The 17,221-nt window shown below is 43.0% G+C and overlaps 1 protein-coding gene across 7 annotated transcripts in view; it reads right to left on the reverse strand.

The window, feature by feature from the left end:
- Positions 1–17,221, reverse strand: part of app (Palmitoyltransferase app) — a 54,034-nt gene that overhangs the window by 10,877 nt on the left and 25,936 nt on the right. For all 7 annotated transcript variants that reach the window (XM_032434512.2, XM_070208184.1, XM_070208183.1 and 4 more), the window contains 2 exons: positions 3,168–4,475; positions 14–174 (listed from right to left, as the gene is read on the reverse strand). In XM_032434512.2, coding sequence (XP_032290403.1) covers positions 14–174; positions 3,168–3,358 — 352 coding nt within the window. In that variant the 5' untranslated portion in view covers positions 3,359–4,475. The remainder of the gene's footprint in view (positions 1–13; positions 175–3,167; positions 4,476–17,221) is intronic.

Genomic DNA, 17,221 nt, shown 5'->3' on the forward strand with positions numbered 1-17,221 from the left:
GGGGAGTACTCACCAATTTGCTTTTCAATATAGGCGGCCTCATCATTGGAGGCGCGCGGTATAACGCCAGGATCCGTGAAGGTTGTGCGCAGCAGCGAGCTCATCGTGAAGAAGTATAAAACGGCTCCCACAATGGGTATGACTGGATTGATGCGTTCGGCCAGAAAGGGGCAGCTGTTAACAAAATATTTCAAGAGATAGTTAATTATTTATGTTAAAAAAAAGGCTATATACATTTAATGGACGATCAAAGATTATCAGAGGTAGAGAATTATATATATACATCATAGGCAGGGCATGTCTTGTTTGTGACAATGCATTTTATTGCAATATTACGAAAATATAACTCGCGGACTATAAGAAGTAAGGGCAAAATAGTGTAAAAGAAATATGCAAAAAGACTGGGACACGGCCTGATTGATTGGCATGTTGTCATGGGAATCAATAATAAATACGCTCTCTAGGGTTGCGGAACCTCTTTTCTATTGCAACAAAATGTTCGAGTTAATACTGACATAGTTTTAGACTCCACTTTCTTGTATATCCCGATTAAGGCCTCGTCTTAAAGTGGCACAGCCAATTTTTGTGGTACGGGGCGGGCTGCTGTGCTCAAAGATGCATGCAAATAACTCTAGAGAGAGTTTTGGCAGTGCCCCAAATGCCGTTCGCCCGCACAAATATGCAACAAGGGAATTCCATTGAGCGTCGCCCGGGCGCCAAAAATAAGGCAACTGTGGCACGAAGCATGTGTAAACCAGCGGGAATTGTTGTGGAACGCTTTGCGACAATGATGTTGCTGCCCAGCATCGCTACATTATGCTGTCCATGCGTGCCACCGATTTGTGAATAGCAGTTCACCCACACACATAGACACACACACACGGTAGCCGCTGACAGCGCCACAAGGGACCTGAGCATAATGAAAATAATGTGTGACAAGCCCCAGAGCTCAGCTTTGAATTGCAGCTGCATTTTGGGGCCAGTCGAATGTACGAGCGTCAGCAAAACTAACCGAAAATAAAATAGTTAAATACATTTGTCATGACAATGGCGAAGCGACCCTCCTCACACCTCACACCTTCCATAAGCACACAGACACACACACACTCACACACATATCCGCAACGGGAAAGCATTCAGAAAATGTTTTCCCTCGCATTCAGCTGGCAAATCGCTGACAATGGCACATAAAAAGGAAGCCTGCATTGCATTGTGTATGCTACCTTTTAGCGATTTGCATTGCGAACGCGTTGAACGGAATACAATTTGGCCATAGCCCACGGGCAGATGCATATGCAGGTGCACAGACTGGCAGCAGGCAGCAGGAACAGTGGAAACAGACTCTGCCACAGAAATTGCAACAACAACAACAAGTGCAGCAACACTTAAAAGCATAGAAGATATTGTAATGCCCATAGGTTGCCACCGTTGCCGTTGCCAGCTCGACTGTGCGCTAATATAAGGCAACGCAAATAAAAATCCGCTTCAAAAAAAAAACAAAAAGCCAACGAATTGTTGAAGTTGAAATACCCTTGCATTAAGCAGTTGTACTCGGTCTGTGCTACTTTAATACAATATTTAAAAGTGATACTTCAGACTAGAAAAAATCATTTTAAGATGTCCTCTAGAACACAGTCTGTTTTCGTCCTCTAGCTCCAATGGTATATGTATATATGATAAAGCCAACTCTGGCATACATATACATATATGCGCTGCCTGCAGCATATATCTAGGATGGATCTATCAAACTTTTTTTACTCAGAGACTAGCCTAGGAAGTCGGGCATGGTTATATAAACTTCTCTGTTGTTCTAAAACTTATGTGATTTAGGTGCAATATATCCAATTTCGTGACAAAATTCACATGCCCTGTGAAAGCGTATAAACATGGTGCCTTGCCGTCGCCGCGACGACGTTGCAGTTGCCGTCGTTGGCTTTTCGGCAGCGCATAAATTTGGACTGTAAGTTTAAGGCGGCAACAACAACAATAGAAACAAGCCGAGTACTCCAATTCTATTCTTTGTGTTTTTGGTACATGTGTGTAAGTGTGTGCGTGTTTACGCCTACACATACATGCAATTTCCTTGACGCTATTCAAACGAATTCGTGCGGAAAATGTTGAGCATAATTTTTTTCTAATCGCGCACTGTTGGATATCGCATCATTATGTACCATTCCCCATTTGTGAACAGAAACCTACTGCATGCTTCGCCCCTCGGCCCTGCGCCGTTTGCCAATACAATTTCATGTGCATTTGTATTTGCGCTACGTGACGTATACATGATTTACCAGGCTACCACAGTGTAAGCATTACGCATACGCCGTGTATAACTAAATATATGTATGTACATATAAGAGTGTGTCTGTGTTGAATCAAGCTAAACGCAACTGTGGTAGCAATAATATTTTATTTACATTGTGACTAATATTTATTTAGCAACTAGGTCCATGCTTATATGTGCTACAGAAACGTGCTAAACTCCTCAGTCGAATGCGAAAGCAGAGATTACACCCGATCCGACGTAAAGTTAACAAATTGTTGGCATTTCCAACAGTTTAATGGCATAATTAATATAGCATTCAAAATCTTAATTCAGCCCACAAAATAATAATTAAATATGCTGTAATCAAACTACAACCGAGACAAACAGTTGAAAAAGTTTAATCTTGATTAGGTAAGTGCCACAGATTGACAAATGCAAACTAAGCCACAATCACAATCCCTCGATGGCCAATAGATAAGCCACAGCAAACCAAAGCCGAAAAAGCTGCAAAGTTTAATCCCTTTTCTAAAGCCCGAACATCCTTTGCCCGGCCAAGCATAACGCATACGCCACGTTGCACAGCAATAATTACATGCCATTGGATACGTCCAGCAACATAGCAGCAGACGACGGCGACAGTCGGTGACCATTAATGTGGGCGTAATTGGAAACCAAGCAGACCAGAGCATGAGTAGACAGGGTCAGGGCTGCTGGTCCGGCATCCTAAGCCAGCCGGGCGGTGCTTAATTAGCAACGTATTCATTTTGCAAACAATGCAACCGCAGTCGGTTGCAAATGAGAAGCGGACGGACAAAATGTGCTAGAAAGAGATGAACGAACAACTGACGGCAACTAAAACTCGGAATTGCTTGTCGAGAGTACGGAATGCGCATCTAATACTCACTCGAAGGCAAAGAAGAGGGCACTGGTGCCAGTAATCAGGATGCACGTCAAGTAGAAGACACCCGTGTGCGGTGCGGACATTAGCAATCCATCGCAGTAGAATTTATTGCGTCCGGCGAACAGTTCCCATTTGCGTGTGACGCGCTGGTTTGGTGCCATGTTACTGCAACAACAACAGCAAAGCAGATTCATCGGATCGCTGCGGCTGCTTCTGCTGGTTACGGTCTAGATTGGGGACTATGGGATATGAATGTGGGCTGTTTGTGGGGATGGCTTATGCGTTTTCTGCCCCGCAGTGACAACTGCTGCCTGACTATGACGAGGAGCTGCTGTTGTCGCTGCTGCTTCTTCTTGTGCAGCTGCTGCTGCTGTTGCTGCTGATGTGGGCCAACGTTGTCCGGGCTTTTGTGGGGGGTGGTGATGAAGCCAATTTCGTTGCGGGACTGCCACGTTGCGTTGATGGCCTAACGCTGACACTCCGCTTGGCTGCCGCTTGCAGTTGACGAAACGAAAATGTGCCCGGTGTACCTCCACGCCTGCTCGAGCTCGTCTTGTCACAGCGGCGTGCTCATGTGTAGCTGTTGATGGGCGGCAATGGCGGCGATGCCTGCTTCCAATGCCTGAGGCATGCAAAGCTGAGTGCTGCACTGGCCACGCCCACAACAACTAGTGCCCCTTGTTTGCGGCTATTTCATGCGTTAAAATTCAACAGCTCAGCTCTGCTGCAGACGCGAGCTTAACTTGGCTCGTTGATATTTGGTAGTTGGCTTTCGCTTGGTTGCTTTTTCTTTCTTTTTTCTTTTTTGGGCTAATTTCTCAGTTGCGTGTCAGTTCTTGTGGCGCAGTGTAAAAGGTAAATGTAATCAAAATGAATGTCTGCTCGCGCTGTTTATATGCGGCCGTCCGGTAAACGTTCCTTCAGTTCCAAAAGCAATTTCGTCCACTTTGTTCTGTTGTGCACAGTCCGCGGCATCAGCCACATTGCGTTTCAACTTCTCGCCCTCTCTCTCGCTATGGCTCTGGCTCTGGCTCTCTTTTTAGTCGCTGTCTGTTGGCCGGTTGGCAGCTTCGGCTCCACGCGCCTCCTCCGCGCGGCAACTTTAATTAAAGCAGCGCGGCTGTCATTTCTCAGCCTTCTGCCTGTCGTCGTCGTCCTGGCGCCCTGCAACAATTATTCGCTTGGCTTTGTTAACATTTCCCGCAATGGCTCCGATTTGTTCGTCTGTCGCTGTCCGTTTATGATTCAATTATTCGCAGCGCGTTGCCTGGCGCCTCAAGAGCAGCTCAAATTGCCGCAGCTGCTGCAATCCTGCAAAGGAAAAAAGATGAAAAAAGAGCTGAATTAGAAACTGAGAGCGGGTGAAAGCAAATATAATCATTAAGTTATTTTGATTAAGAACTTTGGCCAAAGTGCCAAAAGGAATCGAAGCAAAGGAAAAAGTAGAAAGACGAATGGACGAGTCGAGTCGCTGGCAAATGATTTTTTAATGTTACTCGGAATTCTTTGGCTTGTTCCATTCTACTTCATTTGTCTGCGGAGCATTCTGAATAAATGAATGCACGAATGAATGAATGTATTTAAGTGAGTTATTCAAATTACTCATTGGCTCATCATAACAGTCGTTTGTTGAATGAGAGAAGTTGTTTACGGTTTGAATAAGCAAGTAGATTGCATGGCATATAAAGCACCAGCATAATCTCTTATTTTGATATATATATACATATATTTTGGATAAGCTGTTGCACAGTGCATAAACAGTCCATAAATTAAGCGAATTAAGTTGAGAACGCAGAGAGACACACACAGACATATATATTTACCCATTCCTGTTGCGAATATAATGCGCTTATTCGCTGCACATCCTAACATTTTCTGCTGCCAGATAATTTGCACTAATAAAGTTAACCATACGCACCGTTGTACAACTGCGATTTTCGCCACGCTCTCTCTCTCTCTCTCTCTTCCCATGGTAAATGTTATCTTAAGGCAAACAGGCACAGAGAATGCCATAAACTAGCACACATGGCAAACAACACAACAACAAATGGAATGAGAAAACAGAGAGAGAGAGAGGGAGAGATGGAGGGTGGGGAAGCTGAAACAGCGACAATTCCATTGCTGTTCTACGTTAATTAGGCGCACGTCGTCCATTAAAAGAGCCACAGGAGCTGTTGCCGAGGCAGGGCAACAAGATTCGCGCAGCGCCAAGTTTATGCAAATTGAGCTGCAATTAAAGCCACGGCAACAGCTACAACTGGCAGGGCGAATAGTTAAATAGTAACAACGAAGAGCTAGATAAAACAATTGCTAACATTAAATAAACAATCTCTTGAAGAGCTAACGAGTGCCGCCAATTAGTGGCAGCCGCAGTAGTGAGATTTTGCACAAACTCTCAATAAACTCATAAATTGCACAAAATGACGCAAAGCGCCAGTGACAACAAGAACAATAACAACAACAACAACAACAATATACAAACTTGTGGCTAAACAATAACAATAAAACACCAGCAATAACAACAACAACAACAAGCACACTGCAAGGTTGAAGAGCACTTGGCAAACGCGACGCCGTTCAACGCAAATATGTAAATAAATGGCCACTTACGGCAATTCAATAGGGGGCAGCGGGCAGAGCGGAAGTCGAGCAGCCATTGACTATGTCTATGTATATTTGCTTTCACGTGTGTGTTTGTGTGTGTGTGTGTGTGTGTTGTTGTTGTTGTGGGGCCCACATATGCAAACAATATGCCAATTTTATGTTTATTAATGTAATAAAACAAAAGACAACAGCGGGTCGCGCACATGTTTGCATTATTAAATAACAACAAACAGAACGTGTGAGTGAGATAGGCAAACACTAGTTAAACTCTCTCTCTCCCTCTGTATATCTAACCCTCGCTCTCCCTCTCTCTATCTCAGTGCTAAAACACTTGGCATTGTAATTGCAACTGTGGTTGCGTATGCGTGTCGTATATTTTGTAATACATCAAACACTTGAATACCGCACAGTGTGCACTTGATGCTACCCACAGAACGCACACTTACACACAGGCACACACACGAACACACGCCCCTCTTAGCCGCACAACGGTTAACGTTACTCATACGCATGCATGGCGAGCACACTCAACATTCTGTTGGCATTCACTCGCACATGGCAAGTGCACTCGCCTGCCACGCGTCCAACTCTGGGCGAGACTTAGCCTCTGCTCGACTCTGGGCTTATTCATTTACGCAACACGCCTCAAAACCATTTGCGCCGCCCCCCACTTATTACACCAACAAACAAACAAAACACGTACAAGCACACAGACATATTAATGCTCTGGCTGGCCTGCAAATGAATAGTTGTGTACCATGTCTGTGTGTGTGTGTGTTAGTGGGCGGCAGTTCAAGTTGCTGTCGCTGCGGCAAGTGTTGCAAGAAGCGCTTGCAACTCCCAACAGTACTAAACAGTTGGCAATCAAGACAACATCTGTTACCAGGCTCTGATACGAGTAATCGAGTACGGATACTCATACTACTATTCAAACTTCTTGTGAAGCGAGCGCTTAGAATATGCAATTTACCGGCTACGCATTTAATGTCTATTAACTTGGGGCTTGCATAACATGCTGGTCGGGCTGCTCCCACATATATGTACATAACAATTTGCCCTGAATATGTTTGGAAAATTCATTCCAAGGCCATCCGATGTTTTCTATTTAAACAAATGTAAGAAACTGGCGGTTTGCTTGTATATAACCAGATATTTATGAAGGTACGTATATTATAAGTTTATTACACTTTCTTTCTCCTGCTTTTACCAACCCACTTTCTATTGGTTTTGTTCTTTCAGCGATGTTTGTCTCGCCTTTCTATGCGACTTGTAAGAATGCAAGTAAGGTTTGCTTATGAGCTTTTCAAAAAAAAAACTTTATATAATATAATTAACACTGAAAGGCGTTGCTTTAAGCACATTTTCCTTATTGTAGACATATTTTTGTATCGTTCTAATAATTAAAACCAACTTGTATACTTCATAATATAATCTAAATCATATCAAATATGTTAGCTATTATTTACTTTTACATGTATACCAATTCTGCTGCATGTGGCATTATGTCCGAACTTATACATAAGCATGTTGCAGCATGGCAGCTCACACACACACACACACACACACACACATACACAGCGTGCAGGGAAAACCCAAATCAGAGAACATATTTATAACAATTCCGTTGAAACAGCACAAACATTTCCTCGCTTCCGACATGGCGTTCAATTCCGTTAATGCAACAAACCGTCGCACACACTCACACACACATTACCACCCTCCCTCCCCGTCCTACACACACACACACACACACATATACTGATACACTTCCTAAGATTGCTTTTGTTGTTTGTCTCTGTTTTTGCTGGCGTTGTAATCGTTGCTGACGCCGCCGACGATTTGCTCGGCATTGCCATGGTCATCGTCGCCGTTGGACCACGTTTTGTAGTACATTTTATTTCCCTGCCTTTCACATGGAAACAAACAAAGCAAAACAATATCAGCAAAACTTAGCCAAAGATAAGTAACCGACTGAAAGTTTTCCTGTAACGACTTGCAAACTCTACCAAGTCTTTTGTGCATGTGATGAATTAAGCCCAACAAGATCTAACAAGATGTAGTGCCTAAATGTGAGTTTTTTAGAACTGACCATTTATCACATGTATGTCTGGGCATGCCTCAGCTAATTGGCATGAACAGGGTATAAGAAAGCGAAAAACTATCGTTTCTATCTCTCGTAAAATAGAAAATTTTATGTGTGTGTGTGTGTGTGTGTGTTAGTATCTGTTGTTAATCTTTGGGCATTGTTTTGCTTTAATTTCGAAATTCCTCGTCCATTTGGCAGATGGCAAACTTTTGTTTATCCATTTGCCATCGGTTTCAGTTACAGTTTGTGTGCTCGAAACTATTCAACTATTTTCTGCTGATGAACTGTTGGGCATTCGCTTCGCTTTATTTCTATTTGCGGATGTCATTCCGCCCCGCACCCCCTGATGCCCATTGAGGCGCATTAAATTAATTGCCGTTTGGTTTTCGCCTTTCGCGGACTTTGCATAATTGTTGTCCGATTTCTAATCACAGTTTGCCGTTCATTAAACATTGCTATCGGTGATTTAGTCTCACTCAGGAAATCCTCGAGAGCGAGCCAACTTTTCGACTCGACTTTTACAGATTTTTAAATGCTCAACGGAAGATTAAAACTAAAAGAAGGTAAATGGGACATACAAAATATTACTATTTTTTTTTAGAAGCTGCAGAGCTGAGTAAGAAATAGTCCTGAACTTGGGGCAGAACCTTAAAAAGATTTTCAATATAAATGCGTTCATGGGCACAAATCAAGTCGTATTCCGCAGGGAACTAATGGTCCTTTCATTATTAATTCATAAGCGGCGCACTGACAGAGGAGTAAAAGCTGAGCTTATGCCGAACGAGCGAAAATAAAAACCTCTGTGATAGCAGAGAGCAAATAAAAGTGCTGAGCTTTTAAGCTTAGCTTCACATTTTTTTGTTTTCGCTGAAATATTGTGGTTAAAAGAAGCTTCTTTATAGCCGGTTCGCAATGGTTTTAATTAAAACACAGAATATTCTTGAACAAAGCACAAATTCAACGCAAAATGTGACTGCAAAATAAGGAAATATATCATAAGATAAGAAAGATAAGATACACAAAAGACTATTAACCTGCGCCGGCAAAGTGTAGATAGATAAGAGAAAGTCAGCCCCACAGACCTTAAGTGTTATTTGAGCTGTGCATTAGATGCCATCAAATTCCAAAGTGTTTTTATTGCGCTGCGTGTTAGGCCACATTTACTTTAATCTGCTGTTAACGCCCTTAAAAATACTTTCGATTTGCTTGTAATACAATAAAGCAGAGGCCCGCACACAAAAATATATATACATATATATATATATATATATTTATATGTATATACGTTTATTGCTATAGCTCAATATCTATAATGTGCAAATGTGTATTCAGCTGCTGGCTGTTTGCTTATCTCGCACGCGCTTATTGCTTCCACAGCCACGCCCACACGCTCAGGCCCCCACATCCTTCGACGATTCGACGGCGTTGAGGCGTTCTGGAGAGATTTTTACAAACGACTTATTTGGCTGCTGCTATGCTTTGGATTATTGCTTATAACAAGCTTTTATTTATCATCGATTTGGCATCGTTATGATGCGAATCGTATGGCCCGAATAGACGACCATTGGGTATTCTATTTACGCTTGAATGCCGCACTTGCAATTTCACACTGGCAGAGCTTTTACTCTTAGTCGCATTTGCAATTTTGAATTATGATTCAATTAAATTTCAATCAAAAATCAATGAATTGCCAATATGACACACACACATATACCTATGCAAATGTGTAGTTGTGTGTGTTTGCCGCATGTGGCACAGTTTGTGCCGTAATCAAAAACTTTGTTTTACATGCTGCAGCGGCCCCAAAAAGTATGCAATGGCAAAATTGCAAAAATCAAAATTGCAAAGCTATGTTATAGCAAATCAGTATGTGTGTGTGTCGGAGTATGTTTGTCTGTGTGTGTGTGTGTGTGTATGTGTATGAGAGTGTGACACAAATTGAGCACGGCACGAAAAACTGCCAAACATTTCAATAAAGTTGCGCAGCAGCGACGCCTGCTGCGACTGCGGCAGCGGCAGCGCCCTAAGATTGCCAAACGCAGATTGTTTAGAAATTTAGTTCTATAAGCGAGCAGCGCGTCTGCCTCTGATGCACAGAGACTGACACAAACATGTGTTAGGCACACTGTCGGTGTCGGGGCGGGGGCACATCTGGGCCTGACTATGGGCCACCAGCTGCGACGGCATTATGACCAAAACGCCATTTGTCAACTGCTTTCATACAGATTTTATGCGCTTGTTTGTCTGTTAGCTTGTTTGCTTGCCAGCTAGCTAGTTGCTGGTCGTTCGCTCCTGGTTGCTAGTGTTGGCCCATGGTGTACTCGTGTTCCAGCCAACCATCCAACCATCCAGCCAGCCAGTCAGCAGCTGCAGCACAATGGATCCGAGATGTCTTTTGTTCAGGCAACATGTTGTTGACAGGCTTTGTTTGAGTTTTGTGCAACTGCATGGGCCAGCAATTTGAGTTGCTAACAAGAGGAAGACAACAAACGGGCCAAGTTAATCAGCAGCCCCAAAAATTGGCTCGTTAGTGCCGCATAATTCGCCTGATTTAACAAAACTTCAAAGCCGAAGTGGCAAACGTTCGCCACGTTGATTGATGACACATGCTTCACGAATTTTGATTTTGGCCTAAACGCGTCGCACTCAGCGAGCTGGAATTGAAAGCCACTCACGTTTAGCCAATTTTGGCACGCGCCACGCGCCACAAACAATAACAGCACATAGCAAAAATTGCTCAAATGTGAGCTTCAACCCACACACACACAGTTCTAAAAGGGCAACCCTTTGTGCTACTCGCTTTTTATGGCGCCTCTGTTGTTGTTGTTGGGACCACTTTTTGTCGACGCTGTTGCTCAAAATTTCGCGCAATAAAATTGTAAAACAAAGTGGCAACACTCAAAAATCTATTGTTTCCGCCAGGGATAGGACCAGGAAGGACAAGAGGAAGCCGAAAGGACGCACACATCTTTTGATGTGTGACCCGCCTCAACGCACATCAAAATCAGCGTCATGAATGAGAAATATCGCCCTACCTTAAAGCTCAGCGCCTAAAAAGCGTAAATGGGCATATTAGGCGGAGCATTTCATGGGTTTAAGCAGCAAACAGAACTGAGTGATTGATGTTCATCAAACAGCCACAATCGTAAGAGACAAAAATTTGCACTGCTGTTTTTTTATGTGACGGGTTTTTGAATAATATTGGTGAAAAATGGTCATGTGTAATATTGCTGTTTACCGCCCAAGCGGGTTCTAATTCATTTTTAAGATCTTTTCGGAAATGATAACTATCCTGTGTGTAAAAAGTTTTAAAGTCTGGGATAGACTCTTAAAATAGCTGGACTAGGTGTAGTATAAAAGAATATGCATTATTGTGAAAGACTGTTTAAATATTTTCAGCAGGTTTATTTTAGTTTTATAAATGTGTGTGGGGGGTTGGAGGATGGAACTGTCTCGAGTATTGAACAAACATTATTTTCAATTTCGAGCAGTTCAAGCAGCTCACATACTTCCGGTCACTTAAAAATGACCAAGTATCCTCTGGGTAGCTCCAGCACAAGTGTGCTTTGGAGTGAGCTAAATGTGAGAAGGCGACTTAATCAAGATAATAATTGACGAAATGACATCAAACTGCTTCCTTGAGGTACTTCACATCAGTTAAATTATATAAATGTATATATTTTGAGCTCTTAATTTGAATTACCAATTCTATTAACATTTCTGTCATTTTAATTAAATTATTTGGTAATTGTTTGCTCATTCAATTTACGGATTTGATAAGAAAATATTTAATTTCCCAGTTATTTCTGGCGCATTTCCTTTCAAACTTCCTGTTCAAAAAGCTTTACAATATTACCAAAACATTAGAGGGTATGCAATAGTCGCGTCTCCTCTTGGTTTACTCTGTTTCTAGACTGTTTCGCGATGGCTGCAGTTGCTGTCAAGGACTCGATAGGTGGAAACTGGTCTGGAACAACCACTTCGTTAAGCTCATGAAAATCATTTAACTGAGCATCATGTACGTGAAAAGCGAGTGACGAGCGGGACGTGCGGGACAGGTGGAAGGCTGCCTGCTAGCGACGTTGACGCGAAAGCATAAAGGTGCGCAGCAAAAAGGTAAGCGGCTTGAGTCGTTGCTGCCACCTTCAGTGGCAGCAGGTTGAGCTTTAAAACCAAATTGATTTAGCGCGTGCTAGCGAAAGCATAAGAGGGAAGGGCGCCTGAGTGGGTAGTGCCCAGATTTACAGCTTCAAGCTGAAGCTTCTTGAAGGGTTAGCCCGGAAGCCAAAAGTTGACTGAGAGCACAGGCAATGAAATGAGATTAATGCAAAACAGCGCGCACAGATGTCGTAAAAAGAGCAAAGCACAAAGCACGTGGCAAATGCAAACTGGGAATCGCATTTCCCTAGCCAAGCAAACCTAAAGAGAGTGGAAGATGGGGTCGAGACTCACTGGCATGGAAAATGCAATTTATTATGCAAAATGAAAAACACTCTCGAAGTGCGGCCACAAGCAATGGCAGCCACAGACAGATCTACAGCGACAGGGAGTCATCTGGACAGACAAAACAAAGACCGCACACAATGCGCGTTATTATGGAGCCAACAATAACATAAACCGACGGATATAAACATAATTCAATTTTTATTTAATTCCGTAAAACAAAAACAATAAATTCAGCCCGACTTGCTGCATGCTGGATGGCTGGTGCATCCGTACGTCCAGACGGACGCATTGGAGTTTAGCCAAGCGTCAAGTCGCGTCTGCAACGCGTCGCACTGGAAGCCAATCGGGCAGGCGACCTGCCACCAAGCCACACCGACCCAAAGAGATTTCATGAAGACAAAAAACCAACCCAAACTCAAGCCAGGGCCTGGGCAAACGTCGTTGGCCACAAACTGTTGACTCATTTGAGTGCTGGCGCGGCCAAAACGGGAACGGGCCAAAAAAGTGATGCGGGCGCAAAGCTCTTTAGTTGCACCCTGTGTGATGTGGAACAGATGGACAGGTCAGTAGTGTTTGAGCCACTTTTATAGAGTTACACGTGACATTTTGACTCGGGCTCAGGGCAAAGTTGGTTAAAGGTTACGGCGTAAGTGCTGTCAGTTGCAGTGCCTGACCAGAAATGAAGGTGAGATAATTGGATTGACCTTAAGCGGGTTAGGCAAAGGGCGACCATGTTCATGTCTAATGATTCTGTAAAATCTTTTCAAATATTAAAGTTTAGTGCTTTTTAAGTCATAGCCAAGGCAAAAGTTATAGAAAGAAAACATTCGCATTCGTGGTGATTCGGTTAATCCAACGGCTTAGTTGAAAGTCAGCCAAAGCCTTAAATCAACAGGATGTGCGGCCTGTTTTTGCCTAGGCATATTATTAAGCTCTCCACTTTGACTTGCTCGTTCTGCTTAATCAGTGAAAGCGCACGCCCACAAACAAAAAAAAACAAAAAAAAATAGCACAATAAGTCGAAGCCTTGCTAATTGCCAACCCAAATCAGAGGGTCCTTCCCTTAGGAATAAATTACATAAAATATTTACACGTCAAGTGTCACAAGGCTCTAGCAAAATATACAAAATACACGCGAATGCCACAAAACAATACAAAAAAGCAACAACAATGGGTCCCAAAAAAAGCGACGCAAATTGTTTATTTTTAGCACGTTTATAAGGCCATCAAAAAAGGTTAAGTCAGCGCGGACCCAACCCAAAAACCCTTTAATATGACAGGTCGTTCTTGTTGTTGGATTAGGTCACACTTTGCATAATTAATTGAAGATTCCTTTAGATGGCATCCTGATATTAAACGGAAAAGCTGCGCCTAAAGCTAGGCAGCAACTGCCATAAAGATCATATAATAAAATATACTAAGGGTAAAGATTAATTATAATGTATCAAACATTTTAGATTGGTGAACGTAAGGAATCTATAAATTAAAGCAAACATCAAGTTGGCAGTTAAATATTTAAGGGTCTTGCCAAAATCGTTTTTGCTCACAGTTTAGTTACCGAAATGGAGTTCAAAGGCAAAAGCGAAAGTTATTTATGCGTAAACATGTGCCTTTGACGACATGGCATTTTTGGTAGCCGAGTCGAATGTCAACAAACGCGACTGCGACCGAAATTAAATATTTGGCTTTGAGGCCTTGGCTGCAATCCTTGCTAGCCACAGGCACACACTCACACATAGACACGTGGGGACAACGTCTAAATAAATTGGTATCATTTAAAAAATTTCCCAAAGGTGGCATGTTTAACTTGGCATTGGACAACGACAGGGACTCAAACTGGGCATTGGGTTCGGCGCAGAGCACTATCCACTGTTGGCTTAAGCTGAAAATCAAACCATTTGTTAAAGGCAGGCAGCAGACATGACAACGCTGCATGTATTACACAAACACACACACACACATGCATACTTTATATATAGACAGGATAATAGTCACTGCGTGTGTGTGTGTGTGTGTGTGTGACGCATGGTTGCAATTTAGCTGCTGGCTCAGCTCCTTGGGCTGCGCACTTTAACCGCAATGTACGAGTATAATATTTCAAGCATGATTTCTTATATGGCTTTCAGCTGCTGCTGCTGCCTTTGCTGCTGCTGCTCCGCCGACCGACACATTGACCCTCAAACGCAGCGCTGCACAGCCGGTTGGCCGCCCTTCGTTGCGGCGGCTCTGGGTCAAAGCGAAAGTGGCACATTTTGGGTGAAAATTTGTGCATCTATCTAGGTTACTGTGACAGTCCTCCCTCGAGTTCGGCGTGTGTGTGTGTGTGTGTAACTATTGTTGTTTTTGCTTTGACTGTGCAGCATGGCCTACAACACACACCAATACCAACACACACACACACATACGCAAGACCCAAATAAACATTTTCTGGCCCTCGGACTCACGTGCCACGTGCCACGTGGTTGAACTTGTGCGCCATTTTTATTGCCGTTGCCTGCGCCATTGTTTTTAACCCGTCTGTTCTCCGTCTCTGTCTCTGTCCCTTTCCCTATCTCCCTTCCCCTCAAGCTGGCCCTGTCTCTCGCTTGTTCTTTACACTTTGTTCCTGCTGGTTGTTGATGTTTTTGCTTGCGCAAGATTTCGTTGCCGTTTTATCTGTTTACTTGCCGTCGGTTGCTGCAGCTGCCGCAACCCATCTCACCGCCCCCCTCCCCCCCTCCTCGTTCTAACACTCTACGAGGATGCGAGTTTTTGTTTAACCAAGTGCTTAAGCTCTTTGCGTACTTTGTGGGGGGCAACAGAAACTTTAAAATAAACTTGGCCAACTTCTTAAACCAATTAATTGCAATTTCATGCGTAATTAATTTGAGTTGCATAACGTGTTGGCAACTTTTAGTTTTCAAATGCAAATGCATAAGTTTGACAGAAAGAGCGCAGCGTCCTATTGTGCATAACGTTAAAGCTAAGGGAAATGCAGGTCCGCTTGTCCATGCCTACTCTATGAATTGAATTCAAAATTTAATAAGCAAAGTTCGACTTGTGATTAATAAGACGGATATCGATTTCCCCTATCAGAGGTCATTAAAAAGTAAAGAAAAGAATTAAGTCATGTTCACGTCGTCCTCTGCTGACCGGAATGCGGCTCATAAATTGGGTCATTTGCCAATAGCAAGAATGCCACTTGCACTTTCAGTAGCTGCTCGTCCGGCCGAAGCACGTAGTAAAGCCGAATGCCCGTTTAGGGGTCTCCATTACAATATTAACCTTATAAATTGGGCGGGCAGTGCAGGCGGGGGGCGAGCGCTCGTTTCCATACTTTGGCAAACTTGCGTGTGCGACCAGAGAGACAGCAAAATGACACCAGCAGAGAAACGAGCAGAGTCAAAGAGGCAGGCGGCAACGGACGCCCGCACATCCGCAGTCAGCCGGCCGGATAGTTATACCCCTTCGCCGAGCGTTGGCCAACAAGTAGGAAAACTGACAAAGTAGCAGCCAGGCCACTTCCTTTTGTTTAAGCTTGCCTGACACTGGCCATCGGCGGGGTAAGTGCTGGTAAAATGTGGCTGCCACATCCTACAACACATACTTGTGCACTCAGATACATGCAAGCGGTTCGGTCATCGTGGCCATATTGAATATGCACCGGCCGAGACCCCATAACCAATTTGAACCCCGCCCGCCCCCGTTTCATGTTCTTTATAAATTGACCGCATTATTTTGCTCAATTTAACTCGAGTTTGTGGCAAAGTTTTCAACTTAATATCTCATAAGTGCTGCGCGTGCATATTGAACCGCTTTCCCCTTACCTCTGCTCTTACCCGCAACCCGTTCACGTTTCCGCTAAACGCTGCCGGTTGTAAAATTAACAGTGTCCTCTGCCCTCTCCCACTGCATGTCCGTTACCACCATTTACCGTTTTACCATTCAGTTTTTCGCTTTCGTTTGGCATAATTTTTTTATTAGGTCACGCCATGGCGGCCATTGCAGTGGCAGAGACGTCAGCTGCATGCACTCTTACTCTTATGTGCTGCATACTTTCGGGCTGTCAGTTAAAATTTGCATGCATTCCACCCAAAACAAAAAAACAAATAGAAAAACATTTTTCATCTGTAATTTTTATAGCCAAATTATTTAATTGCATGAAAATCCAATTAAATTCTGTTTTTTTCCAATGTAATTTACCAAATGTTAAATAAATCTACGGATTAATTAGTATATTACAATTGTGCAGGCTTATCTATGGGCATAAATAAACCAGCTTACAGTAATTGGTTTTCCTAATGTTTTTGGTGTACCATAACTTTATCAATTTATATTGAATGAATTGCAATAGGTATTTAAATCTAAAAACCTATAAAAACAGAAAGTGCGCAAGTCTGTAAATCATCTTAATAGACGAAGATAAGTTCAAAGGCAAAAGCTATTTTTGGCCATTGTTTGCGCTCTTAATTAAATTGGCATTTGAACTTATGAAGTTAATCCTTTTAATTAGACATTTAAACCCAACAACTAAATTAATTAATTTATTTTAGCACGCTTTTGTTTGACTTGCTGAAGAGGTAAAAGTTAACGGCATTTGAGTTTATTAAATAAATGTCCATAATCAAATTGATGTTAACTTTAAAGTTCGCCTAAAGTCTCATAATTATTTTTCGAGCACACTTCAAGCTGAATGGCAGAACCGAAACTCATTAAAAGAAATGTGCGCCGTTCCGCGTAGACAGCGAAAAAAAAATTATAATTTAGTACACTTCAGTTTGCCCATTAATAAGGTAGCAGAACGGGGCAGCTGCGGGCAACCTGTCAACCGCTGCAGGGCCCAAACCCAACCTAACTAAACATTAAACGAATTTAGGAGGTCAGTCCAGTGCGGGGAGCAATAGAGAAAGAGAGCGAGAGAGAGGGAGGGCGACGATGCTCA

The sequence above is a fragment of the Drosophila virilis genome, chromosome 3, assembly GCF_030788295.1.
Source record: "Drosophila virilis strain 15010-1051.87 chromosome 3, Dvir_AGI_RSII-ME, whole genome shotgun sequence".
Classification (NCBI taxonomy): domain Eukaryota; kingdom Metazoa; phylum Arthropoda; class Insecta; order Diptera; family Drosophilidae; genus Drosophila; species Drosophila virilis.